At 42.7% G+C, this 22,490-nt stretch overlaps 1 protein-coding gene across 7 annotated transcripts in view; it reads left to right on the top strand.

Annotated features, from left to right (window-relative positions):
- The window catches only part of mib1 (MIB E3 ubiquitin protein ligase 1), a 59,024-nt gene that overhangs the window by 13,548 nt on the left and 22,986 nt on the right, over nt 1-22,490 (top strand). For all 7 annotated transcript variants that reach the window (XM_080292241.1, XM_080292239.1, XM_080292238.1 and 4 more), the window contains 8 exons: nt 824-890; nt 1,238-1,442; nt 2,694-2,877; nt 3,906-4,050; nt 4,183-4,316; nt 5,143-5,250; nt 5,394-5,591; nt 6,224-6,375. In XM_080292241.1, coding sequence (XP_080148367.1) covers nt 824-890; nt 1,238-1,442; nt 2,694-2,877; nt 3,906-4,050; nt 4,183-4,316; nt 5,143-5,250; nt 5,394-5,591; nt 6,224-6,375 — 1,193 coding nt within the window. The remainder of the gene's footprint in view (nt 1-823; nt 891-1,237; nt 1,443-2,693; nt 2,878-3,905; nt 4,051-4,182; nt 4,317-5,142; nt 5,251-5,393; nt 5,592-6,223; nt 6,376-22,490) is intronic.

The raw sequence follows: 22,490 nt of genomic DNA, 5'->3' as shown, positions 1-22,490 counted from the left end.
TCTGTTCCTTCTGCTTTATAAGGGGACACGGTGAACATGGCGGTCAACTTTAGAAAGGGGGGACATTCTCCTGGGGATGTCATGGGCTCAGCTACACACGCGTTCCAGATGAAAAGCGTGTCCTTCATTGGTGCAGACTGCCTCTTCCTTTTTATGAAAGCGGCCAATCGGGTTTCTCAGTTGCATAACAGATTTGTCCTTTGTTATTCTAATAGATTGAAAGGAAGGTAGGTGGCATCTGCCTTTGGATTAAGTAAATCATGGATTAGACCCCCGTATTGACGGTTTTATTTCGGCTTTATTTTATGAAGATCGGATAAATCCTTCAAAGGAATAAAAAAGAATTGCAGCTTACTGTATTTTCCAAACGCAGCGTGAGAGGCCAAAGCGTTTCCTCTGTTGCGATGCCTGCTTCATGTGCACAGTACTATAAGATCAAACACATCCCGCTGGATATGCAGTCTAAGAGACAGTTATTAATTTACTGAGACGTGTTGCAGTCATGACTTTGGCGATCCATCAGTTCAGAGGAGCGTTTGCACTGTCTTATGATGATCTCTGCCCTCTAACTCTGCTACAGTGGATGCACATCTGAGTCATCACAAATGATATGATGCTTTCTCCGTGTAGCAGTATAGTGTTTCAGTTTCCTGCCATATACCATGTTGCTTAGGGCACTGATATTGTGGGTATTGTAGGCAACTGATGTGCCTCTGCAACTGAAGTGCATAAATTCTCAGTGTCATTATCCATCACTATTCCCCTCTAATGGAATTACCTTGGTTAATTATGTAACCCGTTCCATCTTTTTTTCCCCTTTTAGTCGGACCTCAAATGTGTCCAGGATGCCAAAGGAGGGACATTTTACAGAGACCACTGTCCGGTTTTAGGTAAGCAAGCCGGTGATATATGTCTGCGTCGTTATTGCACCAATTTGTTCACCTAGCGTGCTGGTGCAGTGAATTCAAGGACATTCGAGGAGTTTTTCTTGTAGTAAAGTCTGTGTGGCCACTAGATGTCAGCACTACATAGTCACATGGCTCCAAAACCAGGTATAGACTCAGGTCATGCAGTTACAGTGTTCAGGTACTCGTGGAATAAATTGTCTTTCTGGGTTTAAAACTGCAACAAATTTTGATGTGTAGTATATACAATCACTCTGCAGTGCTGCCTCTCTTCAGGGCAACTCGTGCAAATCACATTTTTAATAAATCTAACGTTACCTTAATCGTCTCAGGTGAACAGAATGGCAACAGAAATCCTGGTGGCCTTCAGATTGGGGACCTGGTAAACATTGATCTGGATCTCGAGATTGTACAGTCCCTCCAGCATGGACACGGAGGGTGGACTGACGGCATGTTTGAGACGCTCACGACCACCGGCACAGTGTGCGGCATCGATGAGGATCACGACATTGTGGTTCAGTACCCCAGCGGGAACAGGTGCAGCGCTTGACATGGAGGCTCGGAATAATTGATTTACTTATTTTTTAGTATTTGACTACTAAAAAACATATTTCTTAGTTTTAGATAACCCCTTCCACTTAAGGTCATTCAGAAGCAGCAAAACACTTCTCAGCACATCTTCACCGTAGGATGTAATTATGCTTTTTAACACTCGAGAGAAGAGACTCTCAATAAATTAGCAGTCAATTTCTAGTGAAATGCATAATTAAAGTGGATTTTCTGTGAATGTAAAAGCACTTTGTCGCTTCTAGTGTTTATTAAATGTTCTCAACATGCTCTTTGATAGTGATCATAGATATACCTCGATCAAGTTCTTTTGGGAGTCGTTTAATATTGGGCATGTGGACCAGTAATGTAAAAGCGGTCTAAATTTAGCCCACTTTATTTTTATTACGTTGATGAGCTTAAATTATTCAAATGCTGTGAAGATAATTACTGGGGAGAAGACCTTTCAGACTTCTGCTCTGTTGGAGGTATAGATGCGCTTTCTCTGCTTTTTTTTTTTTGCAGTTTAATTACACAGTGAGGCTTATATCACTCTGTAACACGTTTGCCTAACACACGAACAAGAGGAGCAGACCCTCAGAGGGGTTGCATCAGGAAGGGCATCCGGTGTAAAATGTGGGCTAAATTCAATATGCAGATACATCCACTGTGACTATCCCTTGTGGGTAAGGGAGTAGCTGAAAGAAGCTTGTTACAGAGTGATACTTCCTTGCTTCACATACCATCTTTGAATGAGTCCTGACTGATTTTAAAAAAGCAAATTCAATAACAGCAATTTTTTTTTTTACTATAGTTTTTTTTGCATTCATTAATATTGCCTAGAATTATGTTGTTGAAATAAATCCAAATTAAATAATGTTGTAAATTAAAGGATGTTTAAAATGAAAAGTTCCTAGCTAGACAATTCATGCACCATTTTTGTTTCACCAAAGCAAAAAAAAGAAAAAAGTTTGCCCCCCTTTTTTTTTTTTTTTTTTTTTGCAAGCTTTGTGTCAGAAATCAAACATCAGTGAAGCCTGAACACTTTATGCTCTCACATTCACGTCTGGGGAGAAATGCTTGCATTAATTCAGAAGAAATGCTCCCATTTTGCCCATTTATTGGTGCCTTATTATTTATTGCTCCAGCGTAGCTTGCTCAAATTCTATACCTCACATCAGCTATCACAGTTTAGGGGAGCTAGTCGGTGTTGCTTGAATGCATCGCTCTCTCTGTCCTCAGATGGACGTTCAACCCAGCAGTGCTGACAAAGGCTAACGTAGTGCGCAGTGGCGAAGTCGCAGCTGGTGCAGAGGGAGGCACTTCCCAGTTCCATGTGGGAGACCTGGTCCAGATCTGCTACGACATTGACCGCATCAAGTTACTACAAAGAGGCCATGGAGAATGGGCTGAGGCGATGCTGCCTGTAAGAGTTTAATAGATTTTCACACTGATTTGTGCAGAGTTGACCGCACTCACATCACGTTGAGGCTGTTACATTAATAGAAACAGGAAATAAATGTGGACATGTTTAAATAAATTTTTTATGGTTAAGGATTTGCTGGGGAAAAAAATTAAATTTATTTAATAAATGTGTATAGATAAATACAATTTTTCTACAAAGAGGGACATGTAATGAAATTATTCATTGTAGCTACATTTGTCTTAGTTACTACAAGACTTTACACGCAGCATTGTGTAAAATCTATGGATGCTTTGCAGCCAGTTCTTTTAAAAAATCTTCTCTCAGTCTTAACATGACTTTATTCTTCCCGTATTATGAAGTTTATTCATCGCTGCCCAGCATGCCGTGGGTTATGTAACGCCAGTCTACTCCAATATGCCACTTGTTCTTGCCAAACTGGCCCCCCTCAGCAGCTAATGAGCCTTAAAACTCTGAGATGGGTTGTAGCTTTGATCACTAACCATGGCTGTTTGCCGCCTGCTGCCGCTTCTGCTGCAGCAGTCCCCGTTATTGATGACATCCTCCAGGACAGCCCCAGACCCGGCTCAACACACTCAAAGTGCCTCTTTCCCTTATAGCCGGGATCGAGATGATATAATTCAAAATTGGAATGCGTTATACTCTGTCCTCTCCAAATTGCCTGTATAGATGAAAAATGGTCTAGCAAGTAGAAGGGTCTTTCTTTTATATCCATTTTCTTTCTTGTGCAAGTGAGTACACTCTGAATAATAAGAACATTGCTCAAACATCTCTCATACCTTGTTTTTTTTCTGTCAGTGTTTTATTTTATAATAAACTGCTCTGTGTAGGATGCTGGCTTTTTGAGCTGCTGTACTTTCCACATTATCCTTTCCCTCGCAGCTCTACTTTCCTCACTGCAGTCCCTCTTCATCTGTCCTCTGCCACTTACAGACTGTGTTACACAGGACGTAGCCCAAAGACAATAAGCCTTCATATACTAATGAGTTTGTCACAACATTTCTAAACAGACCCTGGGCAAGGTAGGCCGTGTGCAGCAGATCTACTCTGACAGTGACCTTAAGGTCGAGGTTTGTGGGACATCTTGGACGTACAACCCTGCTGCCGTCACCAAGATCGCCCCTTCCGGCTCCGCTGTCAGCAACGCCTCTGGAGGTATGTGCGAACATGCACCGCTAACTCAGAGAGAGCATCATTTTTAGTTTTTTGTCCTCATTGCTTCATTGCTCTCTGTTATCTGGCACCTACATGCTATCAATCTCTGATGTTTTCCGCTCGCTTGTCCAGAACGCCTGTCTCAGTTATTGAAGAAACTATTTGAGACACAAGAGTCTGGGGACATCAATGAGGAGCTGGTCAAGGCAGCAGCCAATGGAGACTTGGCCAAAGTGGAGGACATTCTTAAGAGACCTGATGTGGATGTGAGTGCTCCAGCATTTTGATGTTTTGATATAAGGAACTGTTGAAGTTCTAGATGACTTTTTGATGAATGATTCTACCATTAAACCTATGCAGAAGATATAGGTACATTTATAATTGGAGCTGGAATACCCCTGGCTGTGCTCGGCTCTTCTCTCAGTATATTGAGGAGGCTATATTGAGGAGAGTCTCCCAGGAAACCTCTCAAAGATCCTCCCACCCCTGCACCTCTCTCAATCTGAAAGGCATTAAGGCTGGGCCCAAAGGAGGCACCAATGAGCACTGGTGTGCACTGCAGCACAGAGCCTGATTCACTCTCAGAATCAAGTGGAGATCTACAAACCCCACACGGTTGTAGATTTTGTTCTTACTCAGGCAGCAGGACAGAAATCTGTGCCTTCTATAGGTCTAGAAAAAAGATTACGTCAGTCTGCCATGCCGTCTTCACTTTAGAGAAAGGGAGACTGAATGAGTGTGTGTGTGTGTGTGTGTCATTGGTGAGTGCTGGCCAGATGCCCCGTTGCCTTTCAGTGGAATTATTTGCTTAAAGCTGAGCACACTGAGGCTGGCCAAGTGATTTGGCTGCCAGGACAAGAGACGTCTCGAGACTCCCAAAGGAGTTCACATTAATATTTATGCTCTGAGTTTTTGCAGTGCTGCAGTTGGTGATGAAACTTGCTCACACAACTGTGGATGCACATGTACAACATCCAAATATTTAAAACACACCCTCACCAGTCTCATCACCATGTGTTTGGCAGCTCTAAACATTAAACAGCACGCTGACACGCGGCCGTATTCTGAGTGACTCTTGATGTGTTTTTCCAGGTGAACGGGCAGTGTGCTGGACACACCGCTATGCAGGCAGCCAGTCAGAACGGTCACGTGGATGTCCTAAAGCTGCTTCTTAAACACAATGTGGACCTGGAGGCTGAGGTTTGTCTAATTAGAAAAAAATAACCTGTCTCTGATGTGTGCTTCTTCTTATCACGAACGCATCTCAGCTTTCTTTTATATTGCATTTCGCACCAGATTTCACACAATACTGAGTCATTATTTGGATGTGTCACTGTTCCCAGGATAAAGATGGAGACCGAGCAGTGCACCACGCAGCTTTTGGTGATGAAGGCTCTGTCATTGAAGTGCTGCACAGGGGCGGTGCAGACCTGAATGCCAGGAACAAACGAAGGCAGACTCCATTACACATAGCTGTCAACAAGGGCCATCTACAGGTGGTTAAAACCCTTTTGGACTTCGGCTGCCACCCTAGCCTTCAGGTATGTATCGCTTGACTTATTTACCTTTAAGAAAATACTTCATGGCATAGCTTAGTTGCTTACTTCCCCCGATTTTGTCATTGTACATGTATAACTGAACTGTGGGTGCTGCTGTGAAAGATATATAAAAAGATATATAAATGACAAAACAAGAGGATAAAAAGCAAACACTGTGTCAAAGCATACAATAAAAAAACACACAATAAGGGAGCAAAGGTATAAATATTAAGTTACAAAGTGGCTTGAGTGTTGTGCGAAAGACTTCAGTAAAGGCGCAGGACGTCCTACAGAAATTTCCACATTGTATACAACAAAACAGCAACAGTGTGGCGTTCACAGATGGCACGCAGAGCTTTCTACCTGTCAAAAAGGGAGTTTTTCCTTCCCGCTGTTGCCAAGTGCTTGATAGGAGTTGTCTGATTGCTGGTGTTTTTTCTGTATTATTTTAGGGTATTTACTTACCATAAAAAGTGCCTTGAAGCGACTATTGTTGTGATGTGGTGCAATATAAATAAATTTGAATAGAATAAGCTGCTTTTGAAGTACATTGTAACACTTGAGGGGTCATTGTAGACCTGACTTGTAATTACGTTATTTAAACAGCAGTCCTTAACATAAGGTTTCCCCTTCAGGATTCAGAGGGTGACACACCTCTTCACGATGCCATTAGTAAGAAGAGAGATGATATGCTGTCAGTGCTGCTGGAGGCGGGTGCTGACGTCACCATCACCAACAACAACGGGTTCAATGCTTTGCATCACGCCGCCCTGAGAGGAAACCCCAGGTGTGTGACATGTTCGGTTTGGCGACTGTGACGAATGAAGGCTTGTTTCAGTGGAATCTGCCGATGCAGATCTCAGTTAATAACGGTTTCATATGCTCAGTGGAACCAAAATTAGAGACATGTGCATAACTTATGTCCACACACTAAATTAACCACATTTAATTGATTCATTTGTTGATTCTCAAATTCCAGAGATTAACAGGAAAGTCCCACAGAGAATTGCCTCAGTGAGAACTTTATGAATATGAATAAAGTGATTAAACGCCATATTGAACCCACACTGTGCGATACACCAAATATCTTGAAGTGTCTGTGTGGTGTACAAATCACATTTTAGTTGGTCTCCCTGCCCCAGAAATAGTGATGAGATGGTCTCAGTATATGAGTTGTTTTTTTGTTTATTTATCCTGGTGATTTAACCGTCTTGTTTCTGGCCTGGCCATTTAATAAACAAAAATGTCTGTGAATTTGTTATATGTAGGAAAAACCCTGGATATATTATCCACACTTTCCTGCATGAGATTAAATTTGATGTGTCATCAAACAGGAAGAGAGGATTAATTTCAATCTAATGAACCCACACAATGCACAGAATTATTTAAAACTACAACAAGTAGGGTTTATATTTTGCTTGTTAGCAGCTAGAAGACAGAGAGCCAGGCAGAATCATTCATTATCCTCCTCTTGATGAAGGATTTGGGCTCACCACCCTACAGGAATATAGTTGTACTTAGTATAGGTCCAATAACTGTTACACTTCTTTAACTGAGTCCTTCTGTTGTCTAGATGAGGACAGTCATGGGTTAATTTAATGTGGTACTGCAGTATCTCAAAGGCAATTACCAATTTCATGCTGAAATTTGCTTCCACTGAATCCGCTGCTTTTTTTTGTTTAAGTTGAAAACACTTTAAAAGAAATTAAAAGAAAAGTTATCCTCCTGTAAGCTCTACTATCTCAGTTATATTGACTATTTAATTTAAAGAACTGTAGGCGTATCTATCTTTCAAAAGGATGCTGTGGTCTCCTGTGTTGACTGTTATATTGGTACAGCTAAAAACCTGGAGCATTTGTGTTTGTTTGCACACTGTTTTGCTATTCCACGATTGTGTGTGTCATGTGTGGAGTGGCTTGCAGTGCAGCGGCAGCACTTCGTTTTGTCCTTGTCGGTGCTGTTCCCGGCCAGCAGGTTGCTTTTCCAGTCTTTATCTGTTTTATTCTGCTCTCTAAGCCATGAGCATATTAAAGATGGCTCTGAGCAATGACTGTCTGTATCAGGTTTATCATCCACCTCTTAAGGTGATGGAAATTGATGTTTCATCGCCACGGTAAAGGGAGTGGAGCAGTTTCTAGAAAAGTTAACATCTGCTTTACGCTGTGAGTGCTTCAGGTGTGTGTTTCCGCATGAGCGTGGTTATCCCAGGCTAAATGTCATTCCCCTTCATTGGCATTTATTCCTTTGGCACTAGGACAAATGGAATTAAGGTCACAGGGCTGTGGAACACCTGTCAAAGGTCACAGGCCTGGTCCAGCCCCTCCACATCTGGTACCCTGTAGGTCAGATTATCTAAAGCCAGTGCCTGTTTCTAACATTGATTAATTTCAGATTGAAAAAACCTCCTAAAAATCACTTTATTAATACAGAAAACTGCATTTATCAAGGCTAAAATCTGTCCTTGTTCAAATATATTGGCAAATATGTATGTATGTGTATATATATATATATATATATATATATGTGTATATATATATATATATATATATATATATATATATATATCAAAAGCAAATTGCAGATCCAGTTTTATAAAATATATTATATTAATATTATAATATATAAATTATAAGTTAAATGAAATATGAAGCCAGTGTTCATACACGGCATGCTCTGGAAAAACAAAAACAGGTGCAGAAATATGTTAAATGAAGTCTGCAGTGTTTCATTTATTTTCTGTTATTGAAATGATACATAACCAGCCTGCCTGCTTCTCTTCAGCAGGTAATTCCAGAGTTGATGATCCCTGAAATTCTGTAATTAAACATGATTACATAGATTCAGGGCTGTCTTTGTTGAATCTATTTCAGAATTGATTGAATAAATTGCAGAAAGAAGTGAAAATGACAGTCAGGAAAATGAAAAACTGGCCATATGTTTGCAGTCCGAGTCTGTCTGTGTTATCCGAGAGGGTGAGGGCGGAAAAAATATTGCAAGGCCACCGTTATCTTTTATTGCACAACCTTTAAACTTTAATGAACAACAGTAAACATGCTCAAGGAATAAATGGCACCGTTAAAAAAAAAAAAAGATATTTGCATTTTAAATATTTAAATAGAATAGTCTGTCGGGTTTGAGAGTATATGTTAGAGAGCTGACCTGCTGAAAGATTCATTTGAGTACGGTGGTTTCTATATCAAAGGCCCTGTTGTGCTTTCTTTGCTTGTCTCAGTCCACACTCTGTCCCCATGCCGTCAGAAAGACAAAGATATATGTCACCTTCTGCAGTCTGCCCATTTACTTTTATTTCACACTCGGGCTCCTGCAATATCGTGGAGACGGTCTACAAGTCCTAAAGCCCTCGGAAATGTCTCCCTAGGCTGAAGTGGGAGCACCTTGTCTGGCGTGTTTTTAGTGGAGAGGCAGTTGTTTTGACTGAGTGCTTAAAGAAATTCCTGACATACTTCTGCAAAAGGGGGAAAAAAATGTAAAAGCCTTGATGGCTGTAGATGAGAGTTGCTTGAAACTGGAAGCCAATCAGAGAGCAGTGAGATGGAGGATATCAAACAAAACCCGTCAGGTTAATAAGTCCGATGACCTGCTTGTGTTTGAGCACAGACTCTTTTGGCATTCGTGGCTCAAACAAGTGTAAAATATAATTTTCTTGTTGCCGTGTAATTCCACGACAGTGCGAAAAACAATTTAAAAATGAGCTTCCTCTCTTCTGTTACGCTAAGTGATGTATGTTCTAAACATCAAATGCTGGCTTTTGGGTTCAAGTAGAGACTGCGTCAGAGTCCCTGGTGTGTTTGTAATGTGTTATGTGCGTGGGTGGGTCTTCCAGCAGTGGAAACAAGATTGAGGAAGACACATAGGAAGAACCCTGTGGGTGACAGATGAATCTTTCAACTTGGAGTCCCAAACACTGAGACAAATCAACTCTACCAACAGGCGAGCAGCAGGAACTGGGGAGTTGTACTATATTTTACCTTGTTCATTACTCACACATAGACACGGCTGCAGCATGTTAAGGCATTTCCTCATAAATTAAAGCTAGTTGTTAAGTTTTACAATTGCTAGTAAATTGAAAGTGCTGGTATAACCAGCAGTAACATGTCCGGGAAGGATTTTCTTGTGTGTTCTCCCTGTGTGTTTACCACAGCTCTAGCCTGCAAGGGGAGCCTGGCTCATCTCTGTGTCTTTCCCCCGGGCTGCTCGAAGCTAGTAGCTGCTACAATACTGTAAACAATACGATTAATAGCCCATGACTCATAAACGGGCTCTAAACAAGCCCTGCAGCGGCCGTCCGTACCCTTTTACGTGTCACCTCCTTGTAATATTTGCCCTCCTCCCTCTCCCCTTATAGTTCTCAGCTTTCTTTTAATACGGCAACATACAGGCAAAACCCCGTATGGTAATTGGCTCACCTGAGGAGATGGAGGGTTGTGCAGGAGATCACACTGTGCTCTGAAATGCAGACATTTATTCCCTTTGTAATGTCGGCACTAATAGGCACCACCATAATGGTAGTATTGTAATAGGGATCCCACTTAGAAAGGAGTGGAGACATGGGTCAAATGTTTGCATTAAAACGTTTGCATGTTCAGATTTTCTTTATCGCTGACATCGATGAAACAGGAGGTTTGTTCACTCTTGCTTCTTTCAGCCTAATCGAGTTGGACTGCTTTGATTGAGAAAACTAGTGCGTGTTATGGTGCACAAATGCATTTCATGGTCATTAGTCCAATGAAAAAGAATTTATAACCAAGTTTGTTAAATCAAATTGAGATTTAATCAATGTCTGTATGCTATACCCACATCCTCTTAATTGCTTTAAATAATTAGACAAATTACATCTTTTAGATCAGTTGTGGAAAAAAATGATTTAGCACTGATTTTTATATTTATGTTTTATATTTTCTCTCTTTTTTTTTTCTTTCTTTTTTTTAAAAAGGGCATCCAAGGCATTTCTTACATGCACTGCAGTCCTGGACTTTTCTAGGACTTTCCCGCCGATAGAGACGTGTGTTTGAATGCAAAGATCTGAGGCACAAGGGGATTAATCAGTTGGGTCCAGTTAGGTCCATTAACATGCTAGGTCCAGAGAATAGCGCAAATACCTATTCACTCAGGTGAATTCACAGCTAGCGAGGGGTTGTCCCGTGTCCTCAAGCTCAACGCGAGGCACCATCCTCACCTAAACAAAACACACTAAATTTCCAGAAGAAAGAACGAATGCTCACTGGAACGATCTCTTGCTGTGTGGTACATGTGAAAAACGATAACTTCTGACAATGTCCTGACCAGATGCCCTTGACATTTTCTGGAGTTCATGTGTGCGGGCAGGAGACGTCCTGTGACAGGGAGTTAGGTTTGCGCTTCCTGCTTGTTCTGCACCCACAGCGAGTGAATGTGGGAGCCTGTAGCTGTTTGCTCCTGTGATTTGTGCGTGAAGCTTCTGTCCCCGAAGCATCTGGCTCTCATCTACCCCAACTAGTCTAACATCACTAACATCAGGCTTAATGAAAAGGAGTCCAAAGAGTCTCAGTGTGCTTGTGTGTAATGTACATTGTCTAAACGGCTATATTTTGCTCCTTCTTGGGTTTCTTGCAGTCTTGCTGTTGTATTTCTTATTCACAATCTCTTTTGCAGTTCCATTGTACCCCCCTACCTCCCTTTTACCTGCTCCCACCCACAGTGTAATTGACTGTTAGCATCTAGTGACAGTGAGTTTAGAAAGTGTCTTAGCAAGACAGCCGTACATTCTCACACAGACATGTGAGTGGTGTATTTCTGAAATACTGCACACCGCACTTCTGTCCCCCTGCTATTTTTGAAACAGCCGTTGATAGTCTGGTGAGATTATAAATCCCTGTAGAGGCAGAGAGAGGGGAAACACAGATTCAGGAAAGGGGACCATACAAGAGTTTTGAAGCTGCGATTGGATTCTTTATTAGTCAAATGAGACAAGTTTAGCACAGTCACTGAACACTCCAGATGTTGCTGGTGGAGAGAAAGCCATAAGCCATCATCATCAAAAAGTATCCTGCTGTTATTCCAGTGATTGTTTTGAATGCGTCACAGCAAAAGGAGCTCCGGTAGTCATCAAAGCATAGCTACAGCTGGTTGAAGGGGACCAAATCCATTCAAGAGGTGATTTGGTTCCATTTTACCAGCTTTAGCAAAGCATTGTGGAGTCACTGTGTCAGAGACAAAACGCTTGAACTGTTGAAAATACAGCAATCTTTTTTTATCCAAAAAAGGAAGGAAGGAAACACATGAAGACATTTTTAAAAAAATGGACACGTGGCTCATCACGGCATGCAAACCTACTTGCCGGGTTTCTTTTTCCTATTTTTTCCCTTTGCCTCTTCACATTCATCCACTTCTGTGTGACACACAGGTACATTTAGCACCCTCCACCCCATTTACCAGCACACCAATAACACACAGGTACAGTTGATTAAGCTTACCCAACTTTCTCCTTTGCTGCCTCCCAGGCAGTCTATTTATCCTCCTCACTATCTTTTTAAGTTTTATGTTTGCCCCCCTCTCAGAGAGTGAGAAAAATTGTTCCCTGAGAAAAGGATAATAATAATCTGTGGCACTGCACTTGAGTCAAATGTCCTGGAGTCATGAAGCAATTACAGGCTCTGACAGATGGGCCCTGCTGCAAGCACGCTTCTGCTCCGGTCACCGAGACGCCCAACAGACAAATGCAGAGGCATAACTACGTACACACTCTCTCACTCATACTCCTGCAGCAGCACTGAGGGGTGTCAAGTCACAGCATTCATTTAAACCAGTCATTTAAGTCACGGGGACTGATTTGCAGTATAAAGAGTACTGTGAACATTGAACAGTGACTGAGGGCAGATTATTTTATGTCTCTTTTGGGGCTCCGTGGTAGTACAGTATTGTACAGTTTTGTACCTAAAGTCATTACAATGTTCATATAAAAATGATCAAGAGCACCCACATGGAGAAGAATGTTTCTAAACTTATTGTAGTTGTTGCTAATTATGAAATCATTAAGCAATTTCTGCTATCGTAGAGACATAAAACAATCTCCATATTTTAGCCATGCATAGGGGTGTTATAGTTTTTTCTTTAAAATCTTAATAGCTGCAGTGTTTTTTCTCATTTGTGCTGTAAAACACTTGACTCGAGCACCCGTGCTGCATTAAAATACAGTCAAGTGACATTTGTTTGGCACTTTTTTAAACTATATCATTCCTTCACAGTGCTAACAAATGTCGAAACAGCTGTTATAATTATTGACTTTTCCTGCCGTGGCACAAATTAGGTTCTCAGAGTGGCCGGCGACAGCTGAGGGATATACCGGACTGCTTGTAGACAGGATGGAGGTCAGCATAGGGCCGGCTTGATATGGCACACCAGAGGCAGGTCTATTTGTAACATACACATGCACGTTCACGCTTGCTCACATACACACACGTAGACACACACTGTCCCTCAGAGTCAGGTGGCCGGGCCGCTCACCTCGTCTAAGGGCCATAACAGGGCAAAAGCACGGGGGGGACGACAGGCACTTAGCATTTGATAATGTCAGCATCTGCTGTGTTTGTCACTCAGACAGCAGGTCATTGCTATTGAAGGCCTGGGTGAAACATGCAGGCGCGAGCCACACAACCCCACCTGCCTTTGATGTTTTGACAGAAAAGACAGAGAGAATATGATCCACATGGGTATAAATGCAGGGGAAAAGGCTTAAAAGCCTGCTTCACTCTGTTTTTCTTAAATTAATAAAGAAGTTGGTTTGTATTTTATTTTCGATTGGGATTGAAATGACCTTTTCTGTTTGCTAGTTTCTCTGTTCCTCGAGGACTTCTTATAAGCTAATTTGATTCCAGATAGTAAAAACTGCAATCGACAATTAAACATTGTTCAAATTCTCATGTATTTAAAACGTTGCAGTATTCCTCATACTCGGAGAGACAAAAATTAATCAGAGCAAAACCCAAATAAGGAACGAATTTATAGAATACAAACAGCTGTATGGCTTAAATGCGTATAACAGTAGATAATGTGTTTATTGCACTCCTATCTTCTCTGCTTTGATTTTACTTTTATTCAAAAGCAAGAGAGTAAGTCAGGCCTTTACTTAGCATATTAATGAGTTCATGTGACAACAGCCTATATACTATGGTTGCGTACATACTCCACTGCAGGAGTTTTTATAGAGGGATTTTAAAGGCGTTTATCCTGTCTTTTCAAAGGTCGGCTTCATCCACGTTTACTGCAGAAAAGAGAAATCGCTAGTATGAATTTATGTTCTTTAAAGTTAAGCCACTGAACTTGGTTTGATATTTCTTCACTTCCTTTAACACACTTGTTTTTATAATTAATATATCTTTCATGTGCTCCTTTTTTATTAATCTGGAGCCAAATTTGGGAGAATTGTGTATATTAAAGTGGGTTAAAGGGTGGTAAATCTGTGCTAAAATTGGTACAAGCCTTATATATGATCCAGACACGGGCTGCAGCGGGGGTCAGAATAGGTGAGAGTGTTAGATATGAATAGCTCTCCATGCAAACGACTCCCCGCCTCCCTCTTTCCCCTCCTCGCTTCATTTCTGTCACTGCGCTTCTGCCTATGTTCTGTTGCCTTTATTTGTTTGAAACAGTTGACAATTGGAATCAGCTGACAGGCCAGAGTTGACCCTGATCCTGCATTGTCACTTTTTGATGGTCTAATCTGGCTGCCATGCAGCCCAGCAAAGCATTTGGCAAGCATAGCAAACGTGAACAAAGAGCACAGAAATCAGAGAAAGGGAGGGGAGAACGGGGCAGCGGGGTTGATGTGGGGTGGGGATGTCGATAAGGGCACTAGCATAAAGGAAGGGTGGCCATAGTTAAACACACAAGGTTGTCAACTCGGAAGCTATATGTTACAGCAATAGGTTAGAGCCGGGTTGTGACAGCAGCAATAGCGGCCACAGTTCATTCTGCCTTCTCAGCAACAATTTACCGCTCTTCCATTTTTTTTTTCCGTTTAGTTGTTTTATAATTATTATTATTTATTTTTAAACAGCCAGCAACTGTGGCAGGCTGCTGGTTCAATTCACCTTGCTTTCTTTCCCCACTTGAACTGTGCTGCAGCACTGGAAAAGATTATGGTATTAATGGTCCAACAGCTCTAGCATACCGCTCGCTGAAGTTGGTGCTAAGTTGCAGCTGGCTGAATTTCAAGGGCTGTAATGCAGCAAAATCACTCAATAATGAAAGGAAGCTCTGTTCATATGACACTCTCACAAGGCAGCTGCTCATAGCTGGTGTAGGTTGCTGTCAGAGCCTAAAACATGGTTGCAATCATTTTATGCCAAGTAATTGTCAAATGAATTGTTAACGTATCTTGGATGAGAGATTTTTATTGGCCAAGTCAGCCAGTTTGAGAAAGCAGAAACTTCCCTACAGCGAGTATTGCTGCAGTGAGACTGCCCAGAGACAGTATAGCTAATGTATGAGCCTCACCACTTAGATTAATTCACTCTTTTCCTGCCTCACTTTTACCTTTGTTTGCTGTTTTTCTTTTCACCATCTGACACAAAGCATAAACGTATCCTGTAACAGTGCTGCACATCAGTTTTCCAGAACGAGGGCTCGAACCTCACCAAGAATACATACTTCTTTACATTCCATAGCTATCATATGTTCATATGGGTACATAAAGAAGTATGTGCACCAAGGAGGTAATCTTAGATATGAAATTTTCTCACCTCTTTCCAAGGTCAGGAAGTTAGGAGCAGAACATTTTTCCTCACCGTTCTTTCTCTCCCAAGTATGGTAGTCTGCACTGTAAGGTGACTTTGAGTGTAAATTCAGTTCAACACTCAAGGCTTTCCTTTTGGTTGCCATGTAAGGCTGAACAGCCAGTCCCCCCGCCCCTGAACATAACAGAAGTTTTAGAGTCCATACCATAGTCGACTGTCCCAGTGACCCCTGCTGTCCTCCAGGCAACTGGGAGAAACCAGGAGGCTCAGAAGGAGGAATACAGCTTTTTTTTCCTTTCTTTTTTTAAGGCAGTCAAAAGGTGGCCTTTTTCTCTGTCCAGGAAAAATGTCGAGGAGGTAGATTTTAAGTGGTTGGAGGTTTAAAAAAAAAAAAAAGCAGCAGCAGAGTAGATAAGAGTTTTCTCCTTGGGGGGGGAAAGGGAAAAAAAAAAGTGTTGTAAGGTGCGCTCGCTCTCGTATGACGATCATTTGCGGTGTCCTGGGAGCAGGGGTGCACCTATAAGCTGAGCGGTCCCGCTGACATACTAAACATATCACTTCTCTCCACCCACTAGACCCTCGCTTCCTCTCCTCCACACCATCATTTCGTTCTCTTATTACACCTCCCGCCCCGCTTTTGGTGTCCTTTCCCCCTTTAACCACCTCTCACGGACCGATATGTACCGTCCCCCCTCTCTCTCCTGTCCCTTGTCTCTCTGGTGTCAGCAACGTCCCCAGTGGCTAACTGGAGCGCTTGCTGATGTTTGAAAATGAGGGTGATCCAAGTTGAACAGGAAGCTATTGTGAGCAGGATTTGGGCTTTAGGCACAGAGGCAGGCCATAGGTCACATGAAGGCGCTAATGCCCACTCAGCACTTGTGGATTGGTCCTGGTCCCCCCCCTTCCCCCAGCACACGCACGCACGCACGCACACACACACACACACACACCGTCATCGCCACCTCTCTTTCTCCCTCCCTCTCTCTCTCTCTCTCCCCTCTCTCTGTTAATCATTCCCTTTACCACACATAGACTGTTCTTGCGTCTCCCTTTCCCTCTGATCAAACCTCACTTGTCTGTGTTTACAGTGGAACCAGCTGTTTTATTGCCGGGTGGACCAGATCAATAACCATTTGCATGGTGGTGAGAATTGTACAGCAAGTCTCTAATGAATCTTTGCCCCGGACCAGCACATTCCACAAGTCGACACTGCCTCCAACCACACTAAGCTAGCCGGCAGGCTGAATGCTGAGGCAGTGGATGCAACAAAAAATGGATTAGGGGAGAGCAGCTTAGGTGTGAATTTGGAGACTAAGGTGGCCAAGGAGGACTGAATAAATGGGAAACGTGGTGCAATGTTTTTGCAGTTGAAGCGTTTAGAATAGTAATGAGGGTAGGTGTAAGTGGAGGTGACTGTTGTTCTCAGCACGGAGATGGGGTTGGGCAGGTGGATGAGCCTGGTCCTAAAGGTGTGACGTCCTGCTTAGGAAATGTCACAGCTGCCCGAGAGAGAGTGAGAGGGAGTGAAATTCCTTCCTACACAGGGCACGGTGGAGGTTGGGGAGACATGAACCAGCAAATTAGCCCAGTGGTTGTTGTGTCTGTTCTGGTTTTGGCGATAGCACTGCAGTATTGTGTGCCCTGCATGCCCTACCTAACCTACACCAATCTGCTTCAAAAAGAGAGAGAGAGAGGGGGAGAGAGAAGAAACTGGGTTACTACCCTAAGTGCTCTGGGTTCAGCCAGTGACACACATCTACTCAGCCAGCCATTGCTGCCCAATATCCCCTCCCACCATTCCCCCTCCTTCCTCCCACATCTGTGTTAATACACTTCTCACAGCTGTGTGCTGTCAATCCGCTTTTCCTCCTGTTCAGAACTCATGACCTGCCCGCTGTTCATTATTCTGATGCTTCGTCATTCCTCTGGTCACAATTCCACTCTTCCGCCTCAGCCGGTCAACCTTGGTCTCAAAGAGTGCGACGCATCCTCAAACTTACCTCCTATCAATTAAGAAAGGCAGTGACCACCCACGCCCTCTGTTTAGTTAACAATTGGTATTAAAAAAGAAAAAACATCAAAAAACAAAAACAGGAACCAAAAAGACAACAAAAGACACTTCAAAAGTCCCAGCAATTTAGTATCCTTTAGTCATGAAGACAAAAAAAAAGGATCTTGGAAGGTGTCGGATGCAGAGGGCGAAGTGTGGATAAGGAAACGTCTCCACACCAATGCAGGTCTGAGTTAACGAGTCCGTCATTAGGTAGCGGCAGGGCTGCAACCATGAAGCCTAATGAGCCAAAGAGCTGTGCTGCTGCAGCATGTCCGGCCAGTGCCAGGAACACAAGAGAGGGAGAGAGAGCAAGACAAGGAAGGGAGGGAGGGAGAGAGAAAGAAAAAGATGAGAGAGATAGAGTGGAGAGTGTGGTGGGGGGAGGAAAAAAGGGCTAAAATCCATGTGGACCACAGCAACTCCCCAGCCCTGTTTCACCTCTTCCTGCATCCTCTTCCTCTCCGTACTTTTTCTTTTTACAAAGCCTTGATTTTTTTCCTCCCTTTTTCTAATGACAAGAAGAACAAGAGAAGGAGAAGGGGAGGGAAAAAAGCCCAAAGGTGTTCTCTGGTTAAGTTCTGTCCCAGTGCTGCTGCTGCTGCTGCTGCAGAACAGCACAGTCCTCTCCCCCTTTCGACTACGCGTCTCACAGGCAAACCATGCGGTTAATAACTGATTGCATCCGAAGAAGAGAGCGCAAAGAGAGACAGGACGGGGGGAGACATCAAGGCCCGTCAGGGGTAAACTCCGTCCAAAAGCGATGGAAGAGCATATATTACCTGTCAGATCAGTTTCTTATCTGAGCCGCTCCTCCTCTCTTCCCCTTTCCTCTCTTCCTTCTTCCCGTAGTGAAGAGAGCCATAATGACCTAGAGAGCGCTCCAGCTGCTGCAGCCATCGTGTGTGCCGGGTGCACGCCTGACTCGCTGAATCAGCTTCTATGATTGGGGGGAGGAGGAGGGGTGTTGGCGGGGCGGGTTGAGTGCCAGAGTCAGGGAGGGGGGAGCAGCGGGCATACACACATGCACACACATTCCCACACAAACACAAGTCATACCTTTAGAGGAGGAAGACGTAGAGCTGACATGAAGAGATGCTATTTGAGAGGAAGAAAAAAAAAGGGGAGAAGAGGGAGAAAAGGAGGGGTGGAGTGAAAAAAAAAAACTGCAGCACTCTTCTCTCCATCATGTGCATTCTGAGGGGGAAGAGCTGGGAGGATGCCCTGATCGGTGGATGAGGCAGAAAGTGTACCAACCGTACTCCCACCCTTCCTTTTTCTTATTCCATCGACACAAGCGCAGCCCCAGAGCTTTATTCTGCTCCTAAAATGCGCTTTTATTATTCAGTGGAACTTTACACACAGCAGGTTAGATGAGGGGAGTTTGCTGAATGTTTGAAAGCGGAAATGGGATGGAGGTATTTACAAAAATAAATAAAAAATTGAAAGAAGAAGAAGAGCAGCAGGCTGTGTCTCTGCGGTAGAAGACAGCTGTACTTTTAATAGTTGCTTGTGATCCATGCAAGTTCGATTAGCATTGTCGGAGACGAGAGGTGGAGGATGTTGCAATATCACAGCGTATACATTCCAGTGCATTGCAAGGGTCACCTTTGTGTGGCGAGTGGATCAAATTGAGATGCTGCTGCAGTTAGGAGGAAGAACACACTGGCAGCAAGTTGGGGGCAAGGGGCCAACTGACCAGTGGCTCCACGTCGTGGAGGGCTACGCTAAACGGTTAGCACTTTGTGGGAAGAGAAGCATTCGAAACATGTCTTGGCCCCGTTTTGCCGGGCTGCTCCTGTGTCTTGTCTCACCACCTCCCTGACCATATTTAGTCAAGCAGTGCAAAAAATAGTTCCCGCTCCACTCCACTCTTCTCTCCTCTCCACTCTCTCCATATCCCCCCCTCAGCAACTGTTGGCTGCAGGCTCCGGGAAGCCTCCCCTCCAGCTCCCAGCCTATCGATTCCACGGGCCTGAAGGGAGAGAGAGGCGCGTTAGTCCAGCTAGCCCCTGCTACCATTTGCTGCGCTATTTTTAGTAGCTCCAAATAAAGTGGTCTCCCGTGCTTCCACTTTTGTATTCTTGAAACCTTCCCCTTCCCCTGCTTTACATCCTTACCACCACCGCCTCCTCTGATACCACCCCCTCACTTCCCTGTGTCCTTTTGACCCACCCACACTCTTTATCATTTTTTTTCTTTCTTTTTTTTAAATAGATGTAGAGCAAGCTGACTATGGTTCAGCGTCTGTCTTCTCACCGCTATACTTAGAATAACTGCAAAATTCGGAGGAGTAAGGCTGACTGTGTAGCGCAGAGATTAGACAACAGGAAATATCGTTGTTTATCTATTTATATATTTATATGTAACATTCCTGGCAGTGCAGGAAGACAAGTGGAACCCTTACCTCTGAGGCTCTGAAAAGTTTGTGCTGCTTTCTTTCTTTCCTTTTTTTTTTTTTGAGCTCTCATTAATTTTCAAGTGTCTTTTTCAAGCTTTCCCGAGGCGCGACCACAGAAGAATCTATTTAATTAGTTGGTCTCATCATGGTGCACATCTATACTGTACGAAAGCACCGTCCTCAGTGCCCTCGCTCTTTTTACTCTCTGTTCTTCTCTGTTTTAAACTTCCAGATTCTAGCCTCCCACTGGTACCTCCACGAGTCCTATTACTCTCCTCACCTGCATTTTAACAGCAAAAAACCGAATGTTAAGAAAGCTAATGTTTTTGTATTTCATTGTCTTCTCATGAGGTGGAAAAATTTCACGCAGTTTGCTAGTCCTTTATTTGATAAGCTTTTTAAGAACCTCAGTCCCTTAGTTACATCTCAGACCCTTTTCATTGTGGAGATAATTCTGCATAGATTTAAGTGTGTAGTGTAAGTAATGTATTGGCACTGCAAATGATAGCTTTTCAATTAAAAGAAATGACCATTTTGCTGGCTAAAATGGATTTCAAGCTCAGAACTTGACCATACAAGGCCAATCAAGGCTGGGAATTGCAGCTAGATAAATGACTGTCCCACAGTCTCTCTGTTTGCAAACCACTTCAAATTGAATAAATGGTAATTTCAGCCTTTTTATGTACTCTGTTTAAATTTACACACAGTTAATGCACTTACCGTTCATGCACGTCTGGGCTTGTGTTTTGATTCTCTCCCCTAAGTTGGTTAAGGTTTTTGTGGCTTCTAACAAACTCCGCTGAGGATGCCCTTGTGTGTTATGTGTATCCCCCTCCTTTAGGTCTCCTCTCTGCCTGTTCCAGCTACCCAACCCACCAGTTTAATCTCAATTACATCCCGACATCCCTCCTGCCCCGAAACTCTGCGGCATGGCTTATATCTTCCCTCCATGATGAATAGCACAGGGCTGAATGTTTAGCTGAGCAGTTAATCGATCAATAAGAAAAGGGTCTACTAATGGATGTGCTTTGTTTCACTGGATGAAGGGGTGGGTGCGCTTGTTCTCTTCATGATTACCGGTTAGGACATATCTCCACTTAAAAAAAAAAACTTCAGCACTTGTGTTAAACAAATGCAACATTTGATTACATCTGATAAGACATTTGCACAAAGAATAAGTAAAATATTTTAATGTTTTTCTGTGTTTCTTCTATAAATTAATCTTTTTAAATAGTACAAAAATAAAGGTGTGAACTTTATATTTTTTATATTTTATATTTTTTTTCTTCCTTTAAAAAAAAAAAAGTGATATTAAAGTACAACAACAATGTTAGGTCAAGTATATCGTTATAGCGCAGTACTGGCTAGGCCTCATGAAAGCCTCAGTTCACTTCAGTTCACTACAGCAGTCATCGGAAAATCCTTTAAACTATGAAGTAAAGAACCTAAAATAAGAGAGAACCTCAGTAATCAATTGGTCCTCTATGAGCAAGTACTTGGCGTTTGTGGGAACGAAGAACTTGCTTTTAATAGGAAGAGATATTTGACAGAACCGGGCTAAGCCGCCTGCAGAGACTGCTTGAGGGTGAAGAGAAAGAGAAGAGAAAATAGGCGAGCATGGAAAAGTATGAAAAGGCCCCCAGCTGCCTGAGCCTGTAGCAGCATAACTAAGGGATAGTTGAGGGCCATGGTGGGATGATGATTTAGCACAACTGGCAAAGTAAGACCTGCAGTTAACTCGTTAATTCCAATCTGTCACATTTAATGCATGAGTATTTGCCAGTTTTTGAGACTTCTGCATCATCAGTGTGATATGCCCTACCCTCCCAAAAGAAAACTCTAAATAAATAGTAAAATATATTTTCAAGCAATAAATTGCAAAAACAGTTCAATAAACACTCCATTTTTCAATTTTCTGGCAATTTTATTATAGTTCAGATTTCAAAGGGTTGAGAATTTTTGACTGGACTTTTATGTACTTCACGACCCTGAATTGGATAAGCAGAAGAAAATTGTGGATGGATGGATCCTTCTTTCCAGTTGGTGTTAGGAAGAGCTTTTGCACCTAGTGGGATTCCAGCTTCACAGGGTATATCACAAAGTGTTTGTAATGTACTGTTAGGAAGAGGGTTTCGCATGGTTGCTGGTTGTTTAGCATTCCTTTACAACGAGGGGGTTTGTAAAAGTGCCCCCCCCCACATAGCAACAGCATTGATTGCACTGACTACAGACATGCTTGCAAAACTGCTGTGTGTACAATTGTAGGTTTTGTATGTAAAACTTTATATTCAGCAGTGTATTCCAAAATTTACTGCAAGCATCTGTGACCATTACTTACAAGAAAAATAGCCTTTTGCAGTAGGACGAGTCTTTTTCACATGGTTGTGGAATAAATGTCTCTTAATAAGCGTTATGTATTTTAGGTTTGTTCTTATGATGGTCAGTCCCTACGAGAGCTCATTTATCAGTTTACCTAAGTGAGAGGCAGGTTTCCTCTTGGATTGGGAAGTTTTGCACTGGGAATTCTGGTTTGTTTTGATGGTGTAACATCTGTTTTTTCGCTGAGCTTCAAGCTGGCCTGGAAGTTTTTGTTCAGTCTTTCAGTATATCTTAATTTCACCTTTCTGTGTACCTTCCCACCAGAGAACATCATATAGGGATTAAAGGTGCTTTTAATAAGTTCAATTTGTGTTTTTTAAGTACATCTTCATGCTCAT

The sequence above is a fragment of the Astatotilapia calliptera genome, chromosome 18 (assembly GCF_964374335.1).
Source record: "Astatotilapia calliptera chromosome 18, fAstCal68.1, whole genome shotgun sequence".
Classification (NCBI taxonomy): Eukaryota; Metazoa; Chordata; class Actinopteri; order Cichliformes; family Cichlidae; genus Astatotilapia; species Astatotilapia calliptera.
This window is presented reverse-complemented; position numbering and strand designations above follow the sequence as displayed.